Source organism: Pleuronectes platessa, chromosome 2 (assembly GCF_947347685.1).
Source record: "Pleuronectes platessa chromosome 2, fPlePla1.1, whole genome shotgun sequence".
NCBI classification, from domain to species: domain Eukaryota; kingdom Metazoa; phylum Chordata; class Actinopteri; order Pleuronectiformes; family Pleuronectidae; genus Pleuronectes; species Pleuronectes platessa.
Window position 1 is genome coordinate 27,224,224 of NC_070627.1, and position 24,252 is coordinate 27,248,475.

The window sequence follows — 24,252 nt, forward strand, 5'->3', positions numbered from 1 at the left end:
CTTGACTGTGTCCTTCAGAATATTTAGTCTTATCCAATTGGGCACTATTCAGTTGCAGATTAGTGACAGCAATGAGCCCAAATGGCAATTGGACTTAAAAATCAGATTGGGCCAACTCTTTGTATGTGTGTAACAAAACAATGGGCCAATGTGCCTGTTGTATGCACCAGCCAGTGAACTAAATACAGCTGTGTCAACCCCAAAGACACAGGGGCCCCCCAAAAAAGTGCAGAGACGGGAGGTGGCCAGTCCGGCCCAGTGAAGGACTTTCTCTCCCCAGGCAGATGCAGGGAAACGTGTCAGTGGAAATGAGGTCACTCCCGTGTCAGCAGAAAATGGATGGATGGTCTGATGGTGGTTGGTACACTGTTTACATATCCAGTATCAATGGGTTCCATTATTTGGGTGAAAATACTATTGGCTTACATTTTTGGCAGGTGCTCTAGGTTCGGCAGTGTCAGTTGGACCAGATTAATATCTTACAGACACATCTGAACATGGATGGAATGGTACAACACTGGCAGAGTCTTTCACGTCTTTCCAGAATGAATTCTCCTGGTTTTACCTCTGACACCATCGTAAGGTCAACATTCATATCGCACTATGCTTTAACTAAAGATTAAGATTAAGATACATTTATTTGTCCCAAACACATGCACAGACATGCACAGGCACACTCATGCAGGTAGGGAAATTTAACCTCTGCTTTTAACCCATCTGGTGCTGGACACACAGAGCAGTGAGCAGCCATGTATGGCGCCCGGGGAGCAGATGTTGGGGGAGTAAGGTGCCTTGCTCAGGGGCACTAGACAGGGCAGGGAGAATCCTCTTGGATATTTGGACAGATCAATCCAGGTTCGTCTTTTTGTTTTTTCTCCGTGGAGTCGAACCAGAGACGAACCAGAGACCTTTGCTGCCCATAGTCCAAGTTTCTGCCACTAGTCCACCGTCTCTCCCCAAAGACATTGCCATCAGCTTCAGTTGTATTCAGTTGTTTAGTTTTAGTAAAGGTTAGCATGCTAACATAGTGAACATTGAGAGCATATCAACATGTCTTTAGCAGTTCGCTGGAAGCACCGCTGAGCTTAATTACAGACTCACACAGCCTCTGCTAAGACTACAGACTCGAGAATTCAAACCAAGGTCTTTTCAATAACATGCCATGAGATAAAAACTGGATTTCCTACAGAGAAAAATGGATGCATGCATGCAGAGATCACCTCATCAGTTCTTATATCTCACACAGCAAACACTTGTTTATGTATTTCCCCATTTAGAATGCATCTGCATTTTAACACAAACCGGACCCAGTGATTAACAGACAATAGTGAAATTAAATGCTCACTGCTTGATTGGGAAAATATATTCAGAAGTACAAAATTAATGATGCATTCGTCTTAAAAGTCAAGACACATGGCTCGCCCCTGAATATTACATCAGCCACATATTACATACTGGGATTAGCATTTAAAGTGGTGATATAGGTCCAGGTATGAGTTAGTATTAGATTGAATCTTTATTGCAAACTCCTGACTGCAATTGAGACATATGTGATAAAAAAAAAAAAAAAAATGTAAACGAATGACAATGTATTACAATTTTAGGTATTAACAGTTTTGTCAATACAGCACAGTCCTAACATAGTTCATATATGTTTGATACACTGAAAGAAGCCAATGTCTTTTCAGTCAGCCTTTACCAGATACCCAATGTCTGAAAGAGCCTGAGAAAATCCACACGATCCCTCTATAAGCTGAGTGGAAAAGCTTTGCTTCTGGAGCAGCTCTCATTTTCAGTGTGCTGAATGATGTGAAATGAAATGGAACGCATCTCTCCGGGCTGTCAATACATATATATTGGCTCCATGGCCCCAACGTTGGTTTTAGCCCCAAGCACAAACTGTGTAGATATCACAAATATGAACAATATTTGTGAAGAATTTACTCTTTCATAAGCAGGTAATGGGTCACTTAAAATGAATATAAATCCATGGGGTCAATATTTCACTTTGAAAAGAAAAAGGCAAGATAATTTTCTCTTTTTCCATTCCTCCTCAAATCCAATCCATGTGGCTTCACAAGATAACTGCTCTCCTGGGTTTCTGGGATTCATGAAGATTACCGAAGTCCTGCTTGCTCACAAAAGTCCACCACCAAACATTGTCTATGAGAATTTATAGTGGGAATACAAGTTTCTGATCATCAGAATAAATGTGAGTTGCAAGGAAAAGCCGACAACAGCCGTGACAGACGGGTTACATAGAGTGATAGACAGACATTTAATAAGAGACATGGTATTTGTCAGACTTTCTTCAAGCGGGTAAATCAGATCAGTTTTTGAAAAAGGTGAAACGATACTGAATGAACACTATTAGAAGGAACCTTTCACACAGGGACTGAAATGTCAAGATGAAAGCTTCGTGACATCACTCAAGTGTGTGAGAGTGTTTGTAATGGTTTTGGTAAATGGTTTTGTATTTCTATAGCGCTTTTCTAGTCTTGATGACCACTCAAAGCTCTTTACAGTACAGTTTTACATTCACCCATTCACACACACATTCATACAGTGCATCTAATCGCAGCACTTTGTTATTCTATAGGGGGCCATTCGGGGTTCAGCATCTTGCCCAAGGACACTTCGGCATGCAGATGGGTCAGACTGGGGATCGAACAGCCGACCTTCAGGTTGGAGGACGACCACTCTACCCCTCAGCCAGGGCCGCCCCCTGTGTGTGTGTGTGTGTGTGTGTGTGTGTGTGTGTGTACCTGCTAGTATTCTTCACAGAGCTCATTTACACTCACAGCTGACCTTTAGATACTCTGCTCAGCAGTGGATGATAAATATCTGATCAACAAATTAAAAAAGGTACATGTTATGCTTGATGGATATGAACAGGATGTCGTTTTGGCGTCTCTATAAATAGGATTATATGTAAGTAGGCCTCTGTCTGTCATGCTGCATTCACAACACAGGCAAAGCAGGATCTTTGGCTCATGCCAGCAACACAAATAAACACACAACCTGAGAATGTTCACTTGTCTCCTCCAGAAAAGAGGAGAGGAGAACAACTGGCTTAAGTGACTTCAACTGCTGTGTTGTACATGTTGTTGAAACACTGGCCAAGCCAGCGCCATTCTCTGAAGTAGGTCCAAGAGACAAGAGGCACACAGCTCAGGGAAATTCACTGTCTGCCGTTTCCAGCACCACCAGAGGCCGACCCCGAGGCTAGTTTGATGACCTGCTAGCTCAGGTCAGTTCCAGGACCCGTCACCAGTGAGTTTCATTTTTCACAACTGATAATCCTTTGCAACAACACAACACGTTTTTTTTTTTTCCACCTTCCACCTTGAGCTCAACAGATGTGGTGTGTAATACTCTACTCCACTATAGAGACAAACAACCATCCCAACTCACTTTCACACTGACGCTCAATGGAGAACATCAAAAAATCCCGGCCAATCTGGGATTTAAACAGGGACCCTTATAGCTGTGAGGCTGTGAGGCGACAGTGCCAACCACAGCATTACTGCCCCCAGTGCAACCTGTGCATCATGTGACCGACAAAGACAGTTAAAGCATCAATGGGCTACTGTTTGTAGCATCACTACCTTATATCAAGTGCCAATGGTACCAATACCTCAGCTATCTGCCACCGTAGCCGTCACTCGGGAGTATCCTTAGCGATGCTGCTGTATGGACTCTACTTGTTTTTCCTTAAAAGGAAAGTATTTGCATCCATTTAAAATTGGATGGGTGATTTTTTTGTCTTATACAGCTAAGATAACATAGATCCCAAGTAAATACAAACATTTTCAACTTTTTCTTTTCCAAGTAGCTCTCTCGCCTCTCCCTCCTGCATGTGTAATTTGTTAATCACGTGGTGTAATAAAGGTCATTTGTTGACGTGATTTTATAAGACATTGGGAGCATTTGATCTGATGCAGCAGCTCTCCCTGCTAATAAAATGTGGTTGAGGAATGAATCACAATTGCAATTTTAAGTCACCATATAATTATACTGCAATCAGATACAGTGAGGTTCCCAAAAAAAAGTTGGTGTAGTGACAACACTGCAAATAAAAAAATTCCTAGTGTCCCTCCCAGGAGAATGGAGAAGGAAGAAGGGTTAAATCCTCCGTATTCATTCGTCTTCATATAGAAGTGAATTTCCTCCCTTGTGTTTATCATGTCCTCCACAAACCATCCCCTGCAGCCTTTGAGATGTTAATGACTAAACAGATGATTCAGGGCACCGCGAATCCCAACTGGCACTTTTGACTTTCATTCATCCCACTGGAATAACTGTGCAAACTCTAACACGAACCAGCGTGCACAGTGGCACACACCCACATACATGATAACTGACAAGTGGCAGACGGAATTGCAACACCAGCTTGTTTAACAATGAGCCTTTGGGTCCACTGTGATATAATGGATGAGCAGCGATCAGGCCAGTCTTAAAGACATGTGGTGTAGCTGGCAAAGATATGACTCCAGCTCAATGATACATGGCCAAAGTGTTATCATCTGCTCTCAAATTAACGGTGCTTAGAGGAGCTCACCTGAGGTCATCTGGCCAGGTGAAGACCACTACTGATATAGTACACAACATATGCTTAAATCAAAATATGTGCAAGTTTTGTAACATTCAAAAACGTTTGAAAGAATTTTATACAATAGGATAAAAAAACATACACATCAACCAACCCACTGGTACCTCCAAAAGATCGTAACTTGTGGGTGATAGGCTGCATCTTTTTTTGAGGCTATTGTCCACAGAGGCTATATTTAACATTCCTGACTGATTTGTATGTTATTTTTTTGTATGGTTTTCTATACTTGACAGACAGACCACTGATTACTTTAGGGACCCTGCTCCTAGCAACCCCCATTTGGCTTTGTCGAGTGACAATCACAATAAAGCTTGTTCAAACAAGATACGCACATTCTCATTAATGTTGACTGAAAAAGAGCAAGGCACATTGTGTAATTCTACAATAATACATTTAACTGAGAGTGAGAAGAATAAAGAAAGAATATGCAGCTGCAGATATGGTTTGGTACCAAAATCCTGTGCGAATCAGGCAGCAGTTTCTATATGTGCAGTGACTACCAGACAGGAGCACAATGCGGGTGTTGGTGCTTGAAACTTTAGAACAACACAGTGAAAAGGGAGGATAGCGACAACAATGTGTTTTGTGTGACCCCATTACAAGCTCAACAGCTGGCAGTGTTGCCCCGGTGATGAGGAGAAACGTCTTGAAGAGTTTGGCTTATTTTGCTCTATTAAGCACTGTAACTGTTATTTAGTGGTAATTATTTTGAATGGTAAGGTTTTATGTATTTTGTGTTTTTTATTTAATGTAAATTTGTTGATAGTTTTGCACTTATTTATATTTGTACATTCAAATCAATACTTTAAACAGGTTGAAGGTTAAAATGTTTAATTTCAAATTCCAATTTGCCTGAGCAATAGAAAAGCCGCTCTTACCATCCGCCACAGTTTAAGCACCGGAAACATTTTTAAAGTGTTGATTTAGCTCCGGTATTGACAAAATTAATTATAATCAAGCTTACCTGCAGATAACTGAAAGATACAGCCTGTTCTGCAGCTCAGTTCTATACCACAGCTACTGTTTTAATCATCACATGTAAATACAACCTCAATAACAGTAAAGAGCATAGAAATTAGCCATGTGGAAAATTGGACTGTGGAACTGCTCACCCTGCAAACATTAAATGCTAAATTCATCTGTACTTTGTCTGCAGAGCTTTTCGGAACCGCTTCCAAAAATGGTGAACAATATTTACTAACACTGTCTGAGAAGGCAACACCAACAATACAGAGATATCAAAGTGGATGGTATCCTCGACTGAAAAACACTCGCTTCCTGCAGGCCTTAAAGGTGGCTCTGAAAAGTTTGGAGCCTACTCCTTCCCAGATGACAGCAGCTACAGACGGCTTTTATTTCCCCTCCAGCTACTTGACAGTGTCAGATATTAGGCTGGGTATCTCCGGGTTTTGGACTAATCGTCAGATAAACGCCACCTTGGACACCGAGGGAAATTATGAGCATGTTTCAAAATGTTCTGACCCATTATTGACAAAACAATTGAGTAAATAATCTGCACATTTATCGACAGTGAGGATAATTATTAGATGCAGCCCTATTCTGTGGATTTCTACTGTGCTAAAGAAAAACTGAAATGTGGAGGTGCAGGTGGCTGAGAGAGGCCAAGTTCATCAAGTGTATCTCTGTCATGGAACCTGCTTCTCAAACAATATTAGGACAAGCTCAGTGCAGTTTTATTACAAAGCTTTGACAAAAGCAATGTGGGGAACCTGCTGACTCAAGGGAACATTCAGCATTTTGCATTGACAGGGCCTTATAGATGCACACAATACAAACAATGGAAGGAAGAGAAGCTGTGTCTCTTTACAATGTAAATCCAAACACTTTTAATCATGCTTCTTGGCAGGGACTCAAACATGTATATAATTTGTAACAGTCTGCTCCAGTAAACAATACTCCATGCTCCCTGCACTGCCACAAGATTATTGATGAGCGTATTCTAGCACAGAGCCAGTGGTCCGTTCTCAGAGGAATCACATTTAACATTTTAACAGAATGGTCACAAAATGTTTATAAATGAATATAGATTTAATTCAGACACAGGGACGTTTCACTTAAGTGTTTCCAAATGCGACCACATATTTTAAAAGAATCAATACATGCTCAAACCAGCTCCTCTCCCCTCAGCCTGCCATGTAACTGTCAATAAAGAAGTGCTGACGAGTCACAAACAAGGATACAACACACACTAATACACTTCAGTCAGCAGTGTTGTTACTTCTACATCATATACTGATCAATGTAAGGAGGACGTGATGAGGATACTCCACTGATTAAACATTATACTTAACATTGTCAGATAGATAAGACGCTAAAATGACCCCCAATGCAATGACGCTGAACACTTTGGGTGAAGATTTGGGTTTGTTATACTAAAAGCAGCTAATGTAGCCCTGAGTTTGGCGTGAATCAAAATTATGAATATTAAAGGGGACATATTATGCCCATTTTACCACAATTGATATTGTTCCTTGGGGTCTTAATGAAATGTCTGTAACATAATTTGGTCAAAATACCACAAGGATCATTTAAAACAGCACCTTTTTACCTTGTCTAAAACAGCCCTCCTCAGATTGACATGTTTTGATTTGATTTGCTCCATGCTGCTAGCTAGCTATTCCAGATGAATCCGAGGTTTGCAAAAACGAAGTGAAATGCTTCGGCAAATATCGTATCTATAATGAGTGTGGGGGGGGGGGGGGGGCATGAAAGAGAGTCCCATGTCGCCTGTGACGAGGGAAGCATACGGAAGCTCATTGGCAGTCACTCAAGCATGACGTTTATGACACAGAGGAACCACAACAAATCGAAGGAGTTGTTTTTTCCCCAATGTTTTTGGGACGGTAGACATGCCAGATACCCAAATTAACGTGTAGAAGCACTACAAAAGTGGAATTTTCTCAATATGTGGAATTTTTTATGTTCACCAATTTCGTTATCAACTAACTGTTGTATTTTGTGGTATAAAAACAGTGTGAGTCCTAATGGAAAGTTTAAGAAGCAGCAGTGTCTATAATAGATTACATTTTTTGCAAGTATTGCTTTCACTTTAACTTATAATGTGCAACACAAGTTTGTTGACATCCAGTGCAATTTGTGCAAATAAATATAAAGAGGCTGAGCCCTCAGCTTCAAATCTATAGAAACACTTAAGGGTAAGTTTCCTTCTCAAAATGTTAGAAGCTTATTAGCTAACAATATAGCAGATATATGGATACTGGATCTATTCCAGAAGTATTCAGATTCAATTAAGTTGTTTCTGTAATGAAATGGGTGATGATACTTATCACCAAAAAATGAAACCTGGTTTAACTCAAACAGTAAACTATTTCATTCATGGCTTAATCAAAGTCTTGTTGTTGCAACTCTTTTTATAAGCACACTGTCAAACGTCTTTTATTTATGTCCAAATGCAAATCATTTTCTTATTATTAAATGTGATGAGTTTTTTATAAATATATATATATATATATTTTTTTATGTTACTGCGATTTTCACCAGGTTTGTATTGAAAGAAGATTTTTATTGTAAAGTATTTTTAGGGAAAAACTGTGTTTTCTTTCTCCTGGTTGGATGATTATGAAAAAAGCGTTGTGTTTTAGACAGGTAACTTCTTGAAGCAGCTTAAATGAACCATTAATGTAAAGTTACATCCATGTTCAATAAATGTTTGATCAGCTCAGCTGTTCTTTTGGGGCATGTGTATCTGCATAATGCAGTAAATAACATTAACAACTGACTCCACATTAGTCAAACTTTTCAACACAAAATAGAAAGCTGCATTTTAAATGCATTTGTTGTCCCCAACCAGAACCAACAAGACTGCATGATTCATAAAACAATGACATTATTTGCTAACTAATGTGGAAGTTTCACAGTCGCTGCAAGATAATTATAATATAATAGCATTACGCAGCTGCTATTGTCATTATAGTGAAAATGTGTTTCACTGTAAATCATATCAGACTGGCATTAAAACCAACATTAAATGCATTATGAGTGAAGAAAATGTTTCTTGTTATTGTGGACATTAATTAAGTTTTCAATCTCACAACAGGGGGCAAACTCAAGTTTGATACACCCGGAAAAACAGCCTTATAATTAAAAGGAGATGCATAAACCAGATCTGTGCTACTCATCTTTGATTGAGATTGTTGGATCTGTTGTGGGTTCAATGATGAAACCATTAATTTGTTCACCTTGGATTTGGCAATACATACATTTCTCATTAGTATGTGCCTTTCAAAGCTGGTGCAGATTGTAAATAAATCACCACACTCTGCATCTTCTGATGTGCAACTTGCATTAACCCTCTGGCAAGTTTACCTGCATAGAACATCAAAATACAGGAGCAACATGAAGCAAGTGCACATGATGTTATATGTCAGTGTTCAAACTCTGACAGAATCATATAAGGTAGCACATCTATTTTACTTCCAACGCCCATCATGAATATTTCATTCCAAAATGCATTCTCCTTTTGAAAGTGTATTTATTCTTCTCATCTTCTATATTCAAATGGCAGCATGTCGACACCACCCTCAGGCTTCAAACTCTACAGTGTTCTCTGTGTGAAATGGATTTCTGCCTCGGCTTTAAATGCATCACAAACAGTGTATATTTCACAGCCTGCCCACAGCAGCTGTGGAATACTCTCTGTGCTTACTCAAACTTGAAACTTTGTTAAATTCCCAAACAATTTTCATATGTATTCGGGCAAAGTTCACTTTTTTTTTTACACTAAGCTGCTGTCCAGTGAAGTACTACAAGTGCTTCCTGCAGTGCCACACACTCACATGTAAGCACGACAAACTGATGAGGCCCTTCTTAAAGAAAGCAGCTCATGCAGTGTCTGAGGGAACCCCAGTGCTGGGGTTTGATTCCTCTTTGTCTCTATGACTGAATGTAATGTGATGGAGAGAATCCTTAACCAGGGCTATAATAAACAATAATGATAATCCAAACACCAGAGCAAACCTGTATTACCAAATTTTACCAGTGAGATGAAATACTTGACTGAGACTCACCGGAGTGAAAGATACTGAGATAGACAACCCATACATGAGCTACGTATTCTCCACATAGGCTTGAGTGGAGAATACGTAATTTACCCTCGACACCCGACATTTACCGGAGCTAACAGCGGAGAAGTTCTTCAACATGGATGACATTAAATTAATAATTGAAGTGGAGAAGTGCAGTGAGTTGTTTGATCCTCGGAACATGTTGTATAAAGACAACATCAAAAAGACAAATGTTGGGACGCTGTTGCAGTTAATGTTAGAGCAACAAGTAAGTATATGCTTGAATACTACTGGGTCAACGGGTGATATTATTAGCGCTGCCCGGCGCTTCCGCGTCGCTTCCGCTTCCGGTGTGAACCCGGCGTGAGGGTAGAAATGGGGTTGGGCCAATGTCTACCTCGTCTCCTCACCTCGTCACCCACAAAATTCCATCTGCACCACTGAGGTATGTGGTGGGTCCTGTATTATTAGTGTGCACTTGTGCTGTGGCCCTGTTTCATACATGGGCCCTGTGGTAAAATCTAGTCATGAACCTGTAATAATTTACCTTCATATTCTGCTCACAAGGCAAATTCTCCTTAACAAACTTTTAATCAGTTCCCACAACCTTAAAAACCTGAGGTCAGGTGGTGTTACCCTGGGTTTCTGAGTGGGCATAAAATGAAGCCGTCGTGTGTAGTCTGATGTGGACTCTGTAATTACAGAATCCAACTGGGGCCCAACAGCAACATTGTGCCCTTGGCCACATAACCTGTCCTGTTAATCCAGCAGTTCCTATATTCATAAATCAAAGCCCTTACATTTCACTGACCCAGATCTTCAGGCTATGTTGGTTTGTCACCGCAATAAACCTGAAATCTAGTGATGCCAATGTGTTCAAACCGTCAACTGAGGGAAACTTGTTTTCTGTATTGTTGGGGACACACATGCAGTGTGACTTTGATAAGAGCCACATGCAGCACAAAGTAAACAGTGGATTAGCTCATACAGTGGACTGTGGCAGGAACATGTTCCCACTCTATCTGCTGATAAATACTGCTCAAACCTCCAAGCAGCCCTCTCTCACATTGATTACCTGGAGTAGCAGGGCGACCTATCATGCATAGCGTTAATGTGTATGTGTGAGCGTGTGTGTCAGAGGAACTGGGAGGGACAGAGCTCCCCCATTGGCTTTCCAGTCAAGGCTGGGATTGAACATGCTGACAGCGGTCAGCATAAAAAGAACAGCTGACGTGGCGCGACTGCTGACTGACCACCGGGGCATGGACTCCCCTCAGCTTTGTGTGTGTGTGTGTGAGAGTGTATGCGTGTGCAGAGCAAGTGATTTTAACAAAAATATTTGACTTTTAACCACATGCAAATGGTAGGCAAAAATAAATCCTCATGCTCTTTGTGCTCAGGTTTAAATAAAATGCAACACTAGAATGGAAAATCCTGAGAGACGAGCTCCCGCCCCCTGCCCTGCACTGATAACTATTTATAGCCCTGTACAAATGATGAGTGAGCAAATATGATAATGATGTCATAGGTTAAAAAGGCCTGACAGTATTGCACCCGGCACAAATAAACGGCAGGCTGGTATTGCTGAAGAAGCAGCTTTCCTGAGCAAAAGTAAATTTAGTGAAGGCGGTATATTTTCAGCAGATGCGGCGGCGTTACTGGTGGCATCTGAACTTGTGCTGTGATCATCAAAATATCCGTTTGACTCTAGAGCTAATCATTCATCACCACAGATGCAAGTTCATACTCAGACGGGCATGGAGGCAGGAGCACAGAGGGAGTTAGGGATGCTACCATTGCACTGGCACAGACAATATCAATTTGTCAAATATCACAGTTTATTCCTCTGATATCTTTGAAAATCAATAAACAGGACAGTTTTATTGCAATTCTGGATTAACCAGGTTCTTATATCTTATCCTGATGGAGCACATTTAGTTCGGTGATTCCACTGATGTTACACGTCAAGTTAAATTTCATCATCACTGAAAGCATTAGGTTGATGTAATGCTGACTGTAGCCCCTCGGTGATGTCATCAGGGTTATGTCAGATAACTCGGCTTAGACCGTCTGCATTATAAACTGCAGGGTTGGGGTTTGTATAAAAACACTACTCAACTTTACATGCACCCTACTTGCTTGGACCATCAGACCTTTAATTTTAGTGTCTTTGTTACATTGTTTACATATGATCCGGTGAGTTTTGGTTTCAAAGTGCAATTAACTTTTTTTGACATACACACATCCTAGCTTCATCCCCAACATTGGCTAGGTCTACCTACTTGATTATATGATGGTATTCATTTGATTGATTGCTACCAGCATCACCAATGTCCGGCTTAGTTTTGACAATAGTTAAAATGTGTCAAAGAATCATACTCATCTTTCAAACATTATACTGTCAAAGACGAAGATTGCAAACTCAGTTTCTTGAGGGACCAATAATGGGCTTCTTCTTTTTCTCCTTTTTTTAATGCCGTTTCAACTTACTGCAATTGATTAGAAGATCCAAACTTAAAAGTGTTTTCACACTGCAAACGAGCCACATCCATGGTTTGTTTGACCCATATTGACCTTTTCTGGTCGCACTACATTTTGGTCTGTCGGTCCAGACACATTTCATATCTGTTATTTTGGTTTGGTCTAAATTAAAAAGGTCAAACAGTTTCATTGTTTGGTACAAGTTGGGTGTGAAAGTGGGCCCCGGATCAAACTGAACTGTAGTTCATTTGCAGTGTGAAAACACTTTTTGGGACGGTTCAGACTCCACCAATTATAGGCTCATCAGCCGTTAAACAAGAGAAGAAGGGAAATAACCTGAAAAGCACTCAAAATGAACTGGTGTAGAAACTCAGAAAGGTTATTTTCTGAGAGGATAAGAAGGAGAGATCAGCATCAGACGCACATTTAGATGATGACAATAAGACGTGGGTGTGACAGATGACTGCAAATTTCAAATTTGAAACTAAAACTATGGCCAGATCTAACGTGTAAAATACTCATTGGTTCGTTCATTGATCTGGAGTTTCAGGTGTGAAAACACCCTGACATACTGCCCAGCTACATCAATGGGAATGTAGAATCTAGTCTCTTAGTACCTGATCCACAGTATGAGGCAGGATATATCTGTTGAACATTATCTTTAACTCGCTCTCCCCCAATATAAGTACCATACTAAATCACTGGACTGCAACTTTATATAGGTTTTCAATTCACTCTAAAGCAATTCTTCTTTTTAGAAGTTTCCCAATTAGGTTTCCAAGAACACCTTCTCTAAATTAGAGTTGCAAGAGTTGATTGACTGAAAATTAAATGCCAAACGTTTTGATAGAGGGTTAATTTTGAACATCATTTACATCATTAGCTTTACTGTCTAACATTAAAAAAAATACATGTATTATCCTTCCGTGCTAGACAGCCACTTTCGTTTGGGAAAATTTGAATGGGCAATCTCTTTCTATACTAAACAATCAATATTTATCATACTAATAATGAAGAAAAAACATTTAATAAATTGTTAAATTCACCATTACTCCCAGCTAATGTTAATGTCCCATTCTGAGCCAGGACTGTAACCAGTTTGTCATGGCTTCCTCCGGGAACCAAAACTTTTCAGTCAAACATCCATTCATAAAATGCGTCATATGAAACTACAGATGGTGATGGCAGAAAATCATCTATGTGACCCATAAGCTGAGGGAAAAAACACACGCAACATTAAAGTGAAAAGACAAACCATGCAAGAACACCCAGGACGTCTCCTTCCCAGGCTCACTGCTCAGTAGCAGAGCGGTGGCTGCCATCTTTCATTTTACATGGTTTGCAATGACTTTAATGGAAATTACCTTTTTCTGTCTGAATGTTTCTCGTGTTAGTTTGCAGCTGCCCGATGCCTGTTTCGCAAATAGTAGATTTCCTAACATCAAGCAAGTCTGTGTTTTCAACCCTTGGCCACAGAGCACATCTTATCAGCTGATCAAAGCCTGAAACGTTCTTCTACTTCAAGACTTGGTGTCCTGATCATTTGTATACGGCTGGACCAGGGCTATATATTAACATCGGGATTAGTGCTACACCTGAGTTCCTGAAATGAAAAGCAAATACTAGGAAATGATAAATCAAAAGTCATTCCTCCAACAGTCTAAATCCAAAGACATATTTAGAAAACAGCAGATAAGGCAACAAATCCTCTAATCAAAGAATCTGGGACCAGATCATGCTTGACACCTGGATCAGGGCTAATCAATATCCCTCATACTCTGATTGCATCAGTAGAATGCTGCAGAAACAGGCACTGCGTGCATTAGACATTGAAGGTTAATAAGATTGTGCACGTAGTGGCAAGTGGTGACCTAAGAAAGTGTAAAGCCTCTTAAAAGCAGTCTGCAGCCTGGAGTTGTGAATAAATAAATACACAACCCCACAATGTGCAAACCATGTAGCTGCACCTTACGTTCCCTAGGCGCACCACAAACTGCAGTTTTTAGTGTACACTGCCCACAGTGTGCACCCATGTCTCATCATTCAATCCACCCCTCGATGTTTTGGCAGTCTTGATGGAACATTTGTGAGTCGCTGTTATAGTAGCACCGGGCACTTCTCCAAGCCAAGTGCATCTTTTCAAATTAAAAGCCAGCCACGGTGGTGAGGGAAATAAGTCAAAGTCAAGCTGCTGTTGTACACACCGAGTGTACATCACGTAAATCAATCACTGGCAACAACTGGGTGGACGTTTTCCAAGCAGATGGTGAGGCTCTACCAAGCAGAGAACCAAAGGCGCGTAAACGTGTTTCCTGACAACAACACATGATCAGCGCGCAAATTTCCACGCGTGTCATAATAAAAGTCACACCCAGTGATCCGGTGCTCTGACACAGCCTGAGCTTCCCTTCAGCCAAATACTCCTGATGTTATCCGGTGTCTCTACAGTGCGCCTTTTAACGGGATCCACATTACGCAACAGCCGTGGAACGCGTGCGTAGCCTGCGTGTGAGCCTGGTTTAATCCCGGACAATGTATAAAATACATGGATCGGTAAAAACAATCGATGTCAGTGACAGAAGTGACAGAGAAGTAGACATTTGGTTCGCTCGCGTGGTTCCCCCTGACGAGGAGGACGAACACGGAGACCTCTCCGGCCCCGGAGCAAACAATCTGGTGACACAATAAACTTTGGCAGCGTCCTGTTCGTCCACAACGCGCAACACACGCACACACACACGAGCGCACACAACTTACTTTTCCTGCAGCACGTTCTCCTTGATGGCTCCCAGGCTGGAGTGGTTCCCCTGCTGGAGCCTGCAGGTGGCCAGGTGCCGCTGATGCTGATCCTTCAGACGGGCGTTTTCCGTGCAAAGATCCGTCACCTGCAGCTCCAGCTCCTCAATCCGGACCCGCTGCTTCTCCAGCAGCCCCTGCTGGGTCTCGATGATGTTGTTTAGCTCCTGCAGGTACTCCGCCGCCTTGCTGGGGTTCTCTGCCGGGTTCTCCATCTCGTAAAAGCCCCGTTGGCGGTCCATGAAGGCGATATCCACACACGCAGGGAAGCAGCCTCTTCTCGCTCCCTCTCTTGCACTCTCGCGCCCTCACACGCGCACACGAAAACAAACGCACGCTCAGTAGTAGTGACACTGCGCGCTGTCACATCCAGAGACCCTCCCTCGCTCCGACATGGCTGCTTCGTAGTGTAGTGACAGCCGCTTTGCTGGGAACTTGTCCGGGGTTTGTTGCGCTGCTGTGCGCCGCCGCCGCCGCCGCGTCCACGATCTATGCAGCGCAACAGCCGAACTAAAGCTCCTACAGCCGCTCCGCTCACAGGAGCACCGTTAACCCTCTCACTGCTGCAGCTCCGACACGCACACACGCACACACACACACAGTTTGGGTATCAACAGGTAGGCTGAGTTGGTGTCGCGCAGTCACACAGACTCACACTGTACCTGGACTGTCATTTCCACTCATGTCACCTCAGTGTTTGTCCATACAGGAGCCAAACTACTTCCACATCCCTCCACCAGCTCCAGCCTGCACACGACGAGTCCACCCTGGAGCTGTATCCTACTCCATCAAGTGACAAAAAGACAGGGAGGAGATAATGATGATTATAAAAACACAAATATGATTCTAAATACTTTAGCCAAATCCGATGCAATTAAAGTAACAGAAAAAAAAACATAGCATGCCCCCATACTGTTCCTGTGGTGACCGGAAGCTCCAACATTACATTTTGGCAATTTTGTCTGTTGTATTTTACTAATGAATAATTGGTCACCATTTAATTGAATTGTATCGGATTTAGATACGATATTGTTTAACGCTGAGGCTCCAATAGTGTTTTGTGGACTCAAACACATCACTCACCCCTCTATGTGCATAGTGGTGAGCTATAGAGTGAGTTTTCATATTCAGGTGAACTATCCCTTTAATGCTGCCTGGTTCAATGCATAGCAGGTGAAGAATTTGTTATCACAGTGCCCTTTGTGGCCACTCGGTGGCAGCAAACCAGGATGTATAGGATTTATTTATAAAACAGTAGCCTAAACCTCATTTCCCTGTATAAAAGGCATACATGTTTGCAAACACTTACCTGTTTACCCAATGAGCAGAGATAGAACAAGTTAGCATTCATGTATGTATAAATTAACTTTATTTATTATTGTAATTATGTAAACAGAATGCAGTTAAGAATACAATTCTGCAGTAAAAAAAACATGAAACCATGAAAAACACTGATTTAAAAAGCACACAGTGGTTTGGAGGGAGGAGAACATACTTTAGGAAGTAGAAATGGGAGTTTTACCAGATATAAAACCACATCCTCACAGATTCTTTAGAAATATTACATCAGACAGCTGCTAGTTACAGGCTATATAAAAAAAATATATAGTTTGAGTTTTCAACTGAGTCAGTATATTTAACGGAGGAATGTTTCATGTATTTGCAGGGGGTTGGTGTACAATAAGGGGATGATGGGGATTCTGTGATATAAACCGGGACGGGGCCATTTATTATGTCCTAAAAGGGAACAGGTGTATGTTGCGTAACATTTTACAACACGTCATTTTAGTTTCTTTTAAAAACGCTGGCAGCAGCACCAGGCTGTACATTGTTCAGTTAGCAGTGAGAGTCTCACAGCTTTCTGTCTGAAAACAGCTGCCTGCTGGAAACAAGGTGCAGAAAGTTCACCACAGCTCTGTGGAGCTGAGCAGGGTTATTGTTGCCTGTGGGAATTTCACTATAGCAACCATTTCCTCATTAGATACAGTATTGTGAACCACTGTTTATAAAACAATATTGATAAGTGCACTTTTAATACTGCTTGATAAAATCAAGGTTAAGGACTTAAACTAGATTTAGGCACTGGGACCTTCTCTTCAAGACAAGATTAGGTTGTACATTAATAGCCCTCATCTTGTTAGAATATTTTATGAATTGGCAGTACATAGTCCCATATTGCAAGATGTAAAATCACCACAAACCAGATGCAAAGCAGAAAAATATGGGGGTTTGGGTCCCATGGAGTTATTGTATAGAGCACCTGTGTCAGTTGAACACTGATCAAAAGTCTTCTTGCATAGAAGCACATTTCAGCATTTTAAGTGTCCTACTACCATAACCATGAACCCTTAAAGTCTGCACAGCTGTCCCACAGTTTAATGCTATGTTAGCCTTAATTAAAACTGCAACCTGCATATTACGCTGGCATCAGCATCAGAATATTCCTCTTCCACAGGGAGGATATGGGTACTGGAGCGGGGGAAGCCTTAAAAAAAAAACTGCATTCAATCATGAAGAGGTTATCATGTGACTGAACCATCTTCTTATTCCATGCTTGAATGGAATGCTTAGGTAGAGCGTATGTGTATCTGTGGCTCACACGGCTACAGTGTGTACAACATGTGTAATCATAGTGTAACTGATGTGCCATGGAAAGCAAAGCCAAAGCCTTTGTCACATATAAATGCCTTTCTCCTCCCGGAGGTTCACTGCGCCCACGGCCCTCCACTGATCATGTGCAGCAGCTGCCTTTGCATTTCCCCCCTAACCATCCCTCTCTCTGCTAACGCTCTTCACACCTGACCTTCGGTGGGTAATTGTTTCTGAATGCAGTTGCATACTCTGTACCCGTGTGGTCAACTCAGTGGGTCCCCTGATGCAGCGTCACCATTTAAAGAACATTAGAGTCATATGATGGTGAACCTGCTCTGCTATACTGGCAGCTGTAACAGAACACACTACACCATTATCATTGAGCCTTAATATGATATCTGACCCTTATCCCTCCATCATATTTACCATGTAAACAGACATTGTTTTTTAAGTGTCCATGATTGGCAAAATAAATGTTGTTTCAGGGAGAACTTAATTTCAGTGACCCAGCAATTGATAAGAAAAATAATTGAGACACAAATCATTGAAAGAAATGATCGGGTTAGGGTTAACCCTAACCCCTAACCCAGCTTTAAAGATACTGTAAAATTTTGACTGAAAACATAAAACTATAAGACAAATAAACATTTTAAAGTCCTTTAATACTAACAGTCGAAGCAATTAAAGGTTTCATATGAGAAATAATTAATAAGGAGACTTGTTAACTTTGTCTTTTCTAGTTGAAGTTTACAGTTTACAATGACAGCCTCTACATCACAGCAGCCAGGTGGGAAGCTGAATTATTAGAGGTCAGTTAATGAAGCATTTTCACCGAAGTCACTTTAGTTTTTAAATACATTTTCTTGTTACAATGACAAAAAACACAGAGGAAAAATCAAAAATCGAAAATTTATAATTTAAAATGCACACACTTTAACTGGTAAAGCCTTTCAGAAAATGCAATTGGATAATGTTGCAACTCTACCTTTGAGGTTGTGCAAAAGTATATTTGAGCAAGGGATGACAGAGGGTCACCTTTTTGTAAGAATAGCTGCTCACAAGGTGACACAAAGGAGACATTGGGATTTCATGCAACAAAACCCCATTCAGATTCCAAGCTGGGAGATTGTGGCTACACGGTTAAGGTGTTCCATGATATACTGCGCGTCTACTGATCCATACTGTCCCTTCATAAATCTCATCATGGGTGAAATATAGCGGCTGCGGGTTCTGTCTTCTGTGTGAGAAGTAGTTCCCGCACATAGGTTATCATGCGAAAATGAAACACCACACAGTCTCCTCTGTCTAGGGGGAAAATGGGATTGTCTTTGAAACGTGTACGGTTTCTTCTGACATGTCCCTGATATTGGAATCTACATATATTATAGATTATATACACCTTATATCAAGGTGCGTCAGTATCTGCAGCACAGTCTGTAGAGATAATGATGGCCATTCATCTTTATCTCCTTGCAAAGCGGCATCGCAAATACATATAACCCATGACTCCTGTGACTCAACGTGAATAACCACAATTTCACTGCTCCATTCGGAATTTAATACACTGTATTTCTTTGTCTTAGTATTGAATAGGAGTAGGTGGTTCTTAATTGACCGTAGAACAAAGAACGAAGATGACGTTTCATGAGTTTTCTTTTCTTTTTATTCAGCGAGATGGTCAAATTCAGCCTCTAAATAAAAAGAGGTGTCTCTTGTGTTCTGTTTCTGTTTTTATTTAGCACACTTGGATGTATTCTCATACAGAACAAGGACGTGGAGAGGCAGACCACATATGAAAACAGTCATGATCCCTGACACACATGCTGTGGCTGCTGGATGCTTCTTTCACTGATTGCCCTCTAGTGGTTAGTGTGTTCAGGACGAAGTCAGTCAACAGTGTTGGGAGTGGAGATGTTGTTCCACTCTGAATCCAGAGTCTAACTCAGTACCTGAGAGTTTCCAGCAATAAAACATTTTGATAAGGCACAGGAAGGAATGTTTCATCTGGTAAATGCAGGATTCCATCAGCTTAAGGGAGGAGGCCTCGCTCACATTGTCCACTGACAGACACAATACAGAGGCTTAAATCCTCCCTGCCATCACCTGCCAAACACTTTGATGCAGTGCACCTCATATCCTATGAAAAAGTGGGGAATGATAATGTGCAAAATTCACAGAGAAGATTATCTGATCATTTCCTTGTAGGAATCTTCAAAGCATGGCAGAAAGAGTGAATTGCAGAAAATTGATAATTTCCCCCTCCTTTTTTTTCCAGAAGTTTTATTCAAGCACTCGCGGTATTCTCTTTTTTCCTTCAGATGATATAGCTGCGTCTCACAGAGTAGCTCTGCAGCCACGGCAAGACGCCCTAACAGTTTTCTTGTGTGTGCTGTTTCCTGCAGATCCAGGGAGTATTTTCTAAAGCCTTGGCTCACATCAATTCTTCGGTGTAGATGCGAGTGTCATCTCACAAAAGGCCAACGTATCAAAGGTTGCTACAGAAACAGTGACAGCAGCAGCTGTAATGCCAGATCCCATATGTCCCCAGATGAATGAACGACAGACTGAAGTGGCTGAAGTGTTCACCGCAGACAACAATAGAGCAAAGCCTGGGCCAAACTTTGAATCTGAAAACACACATGGGAGAGTCTGTTATTCTTGCCAGCTCAAAGCTTGTGATTGAATAAAAGTCTTCTGAGATTATATTTGCCTTTATGGTTTTAGACGCATAGATGGCGTTTTCATTTTTTTTCAAAACTTCTTACTACAAAGCAAAGTTGCAGCCAGAGAGAGAGACCGGCTTAATGCCCCTAATGGTGGAATTATTATGTCCTTATTTTGATTTTTCTGAATTCATGGGGATAGTTCGAATTCAATTTTCAACAGAACATTAAAGAAGAACCCTAACCCTGAATTTCACTGAGTGTCTTATCACAAAAGTTCTCCAACGTCAACAAGAGTCATCTTATGCAAACCATAACAAACAGCTGTCACTATTTATAGCAGCCAAACTGTTATTAATTCATCACACATTTGCCGAAAGCAGCAGTGATTTTTCACTCATCGTCAGTAGTTTAGTGTCATTCATACCCAAGGAACTCCAGAAATAAACAGAATTAAAATTATGGAAATAAAGACAACTCTAAAATAAAACTGGAACTGAAAATTATCAAAAAGGTCAATAAATTAAACTTGAAGCTAGCTTGGTGTGCGGGGGAAATGTGCATAGTTTGATTCCCACTTTATTCACTTCCTTCTCTGGCTCTGAAGAATTGTTCGCATTATCACTGCATGTTTTTCTTTTTTTCTTTTTTTTTTAAATGTCCAACTTTCCAAAAGTATCACTGAATAACTGCATGGTCAATATAAGGTACAGTTGGTTTATGTAATGCAAACTTCTGACCTACAGGTCCTCAGGTGTCCTCAAACCATTATAGATAACACACAGGTTTACATGGATGTAAGATTTATACTAACCTTGAAAGTCTGCGTTTTAAATATTGTGATGTCGAGAGGTCGGGAGCTTTTGTCCTTGGAGCTTTGGAGGTGTGGGCAGTAAGACAGTGTTGTTTTCCAACTGAAATTCAGTGTGTTCAGATTTCTTTTAACAGGTCAACTTAACTCTTGTCACACACACATACTCACACACACACACACACACACACACACACACACACACACACACGTGAATACTGTTCTGTTTTTGAGATTTTTAGTGACCCACAGATGGTTTGTACCCTAACGGTCACTGGAGAAAAAGTTAAGAGTTAAAATCCAGGCTTTAAAAGCACTGTAATACTGACTTTGTCATACTTCAGTCATTAGTGCGCTGTCGGCTATGTTTAAATACGTACACTGAAGGGACACTAAAACATAGGGCTAAGATAATTGTGTCATTGTATTATTATCAAATCAATAAAGTAAAAACACCCAAAACTATTAGTGCTAACAAATATAATCTGAGTAGTTACATAATGATAGAGATTCTCATAATTTCATATGACCGTTATACAACTGTTCCTGGTCTCTCCACCCACCTCTCCTCTCTTCCCCAACCGGTCCAGGCAGGTGGCCGCCCACATTGAGTCTGGTTCTAGGGGCTTCTTCCAGTTTACGAGGGAGTTGTTTTCCTTTCACAGTTGCCAAAGTGTTCATTGTGGGAACTGTTGGGTTCCTCTATCATGTGGTAAGGTTTCTTGGTTGTTAAGTGCTTTGAGATAATGTATGTTGACACATAGCATTGAATTGAATTGATGAGTGTAGAAGCCTTAGCTTTCATGTTCAGTAGAGCATCCAGGGAGCCCTTGTGTTTAATGCGGACTCATCTGCAAATGTTTAATTTCTCCTCTCATTTATTTACGTCTGGTGTATCTGCCTCCACTTCCTAGTATACATATTGTGCATATGAACACTGGAACTATGCTATCTTTCTGGTCTAAAAACTGTACCACCGTGCTCAATGCACACAATTCTTCTTACAATACTCTAGCCCTGTTGCTGAGAAGAGTCTGATGGAAGTAGACTTTATGTTTTTATCTGAAGCTGACACCTGCTGTCAGAGTGCTCACCTGTTTTGTCACCGATGATTCATTTGCTCGTATAAGAATCTTGTATGAGTTACTAGGTTATTTATGTTCCATGTCAACATCATAATGATCCTCACTGAGATCCTGTCCAAGCTGCGCTGCAGCAGACCCACACTGACATCCTCTCTGTATCTGCATAGACTAGAAGACTATAGGACATAATGCATGTTATAATAATAAAACCCAACATGTAACACACATCCAATGTGTATAAATGGTTTTAAAGTGTGTAAAAGTTAAGTTGTAAATGTCTTTTTAATAGCTTTTGGAGCAATGATGATTGTTAGGATTTATCAAGCTTTGCATGTGATTCGCAAATGATTTATATTCCTAAATCTACAGTATATAACCCCTGTTATTGCTGGAGATGTTCTACTACATATATCAAAACATATAGCTGACAGCTGTTACATACAACCTCTCTGCAATCTCACACTCTTTGTCAGCCTGTCATCTATCTCAGGTTCAAGGTTTGATTGGCTGAAGTCTGAAGAGCCACATCACTGCACTGTATGTTCCATTGTGAATGATTGGGTCCAACAGCATCCAAGGCTTTGTCCTTGGGCAATTACTGGTGATAATGTTTCACCTATGATTATTTGAGAGAAGGTGAATTCAGTTATTTTATATTTTTAGCTTGGAACACAAACTAAAAAACTGACGAACTGACCTAGCTAGACCAGAGAAGAAGAAAAAAGGATCAGAAATCTTTCATATGCTATATTCAGTGACACTAATTACACAAAATGTCTGTATGTGGAACACATATCTCATGTTCATCTTATTGACTTCATACTTTGCATGTGTATCCTCAGTGTGCAGTCTAAAACTTGGATTTGGGGTTAGGTTTAGGGTAAATATAATTAAATTTGAATTATTGGGGTGACCAGCACTGTGTTGTAGTCAGTGGGGGGCGGGGCAGTGTGCGTTCAGTCTGTCGAGTTTAACGTGTGTTCTTCTAGGACCTCAGAAAAACTACAGCATTGGTTGACAACTGAGTCAAATAGTGGTTCAAGATCACTGGCAGATCATTCTGGTAATTTAGTGAGTTTTATTTCACCATATCAGACTGAGATAGACATTCACAGGTGGGCGGGGGCTGATTCATAAAATAACTTCCGCTTTAGCAATTTTTCAGATCCTGACCTAACCTTGACAGACCTCTGAAATAGCAAACATAATGTATGAAAAAATACCACCAGTTAAGTCAATCATTGAAACCTACATACAAGCCCCATATGTGTAATAAAGCAAATGCTGGTTCATTTGATGAAAAACATTAATCTTCACTGCAGTTACAATACATGACATTATATTTTATTTCGCTGACGCCTTTATCCAAAGCGACATACAATGAGTGCATTCAACCATGAGTGTACAAATCCAGAACAACAGGAATCAAGACCGAACAATTTTCTTCAAGAAAGCCAAACCACAACGTGCTACATGTAAGTGCCATTTAAGTGTATTTTTTTTTAAATTATTATTCTTATTCAAGTTAAGGTCGGAAGAGGTGTGTTTTTGGTGTTTTTAGCGGAGATATGTAGACTTTCTGCTGTCCTGATGTCATTGGGGTGCTCGTTCCACCATTAAGGAGCCAGGACAGCAATCATCATCATTGTTGAGTGTTTAGCTCGCAGTGAGGGGCAACAAGCAGATTGGCAGATGCAGAGCAGAGTGAACGGGCTGGGGTGTAAGGTTTGACCATGGTTTGACCATGTCCTGGATGTAGACGTATTCTCCTGATGTTGTTCAACAGGAACAAGTTATTGCAGTAATGTTGGCAGTAAGGGAGAGTCGCCTGTCGAGTGTCACACCCAGGTTCCTATCAGTCTGGGGGACTAACACGGAGTTGTCAAAGGTAATAGTAAGGTCGTGGTCTTTCCCTGGAAGGACAAGAACTTCAGTCTTATCAAGGTTAATTTTCAGGTGGTGTGCAGACATCCACTGAGAGATGTCAACCAGACAGGCAGAGATTTGTGCTGCTACTTGTGTTTCAGACTGGGGAAAAGAGAGGATTAGTTGGGTGTCATCAGCATAGCTGTGGTATAAAAAGCAGTGTGAGAGAATGACAGAGCCTAGAGAGTTGGTGCACAGAGAGAAGAGACGGGGGCCCAGGAGGGAACCTTGAGGGACTCCA

At 41.0% G+C, this 24,252-nt stretch overlaps 1 protein-coding gene across 3 annotated transcripts in view; it reads right to left on the reverse strand.

The window, feature by feature from the left end:
• iqsec1b (IQ motif and Sec7 domain ArfGEF 1b) overlaps nucleotides 1-15,420 on the reverse strand; it is a 199,400-nt gene extending 183,980 nt beyond the window's left edge. For 2 of the 3 annotated variants that reach the window (XM_053430917.1, XM_053430909.1), the window contains exon 1: nucleotides 14,896-15,420. In XM_053430917.1, coding sequence (XP_053286892.1) covers nucleotides 14,896-15,176 — 281 coding nt within the window. In that variant the 5' untranslated portion in view covers nucleotides 15,177-15,420. The remainder of the gene's footprint in view (nucleotides 1-14,895) is intronic. The other variant, XM_053430941.1, reaches the window with a different exon arrangement.
• Between the last annotated feature and the right edge of the window lie 8,832 nt (nucleotides 15,421-24,252).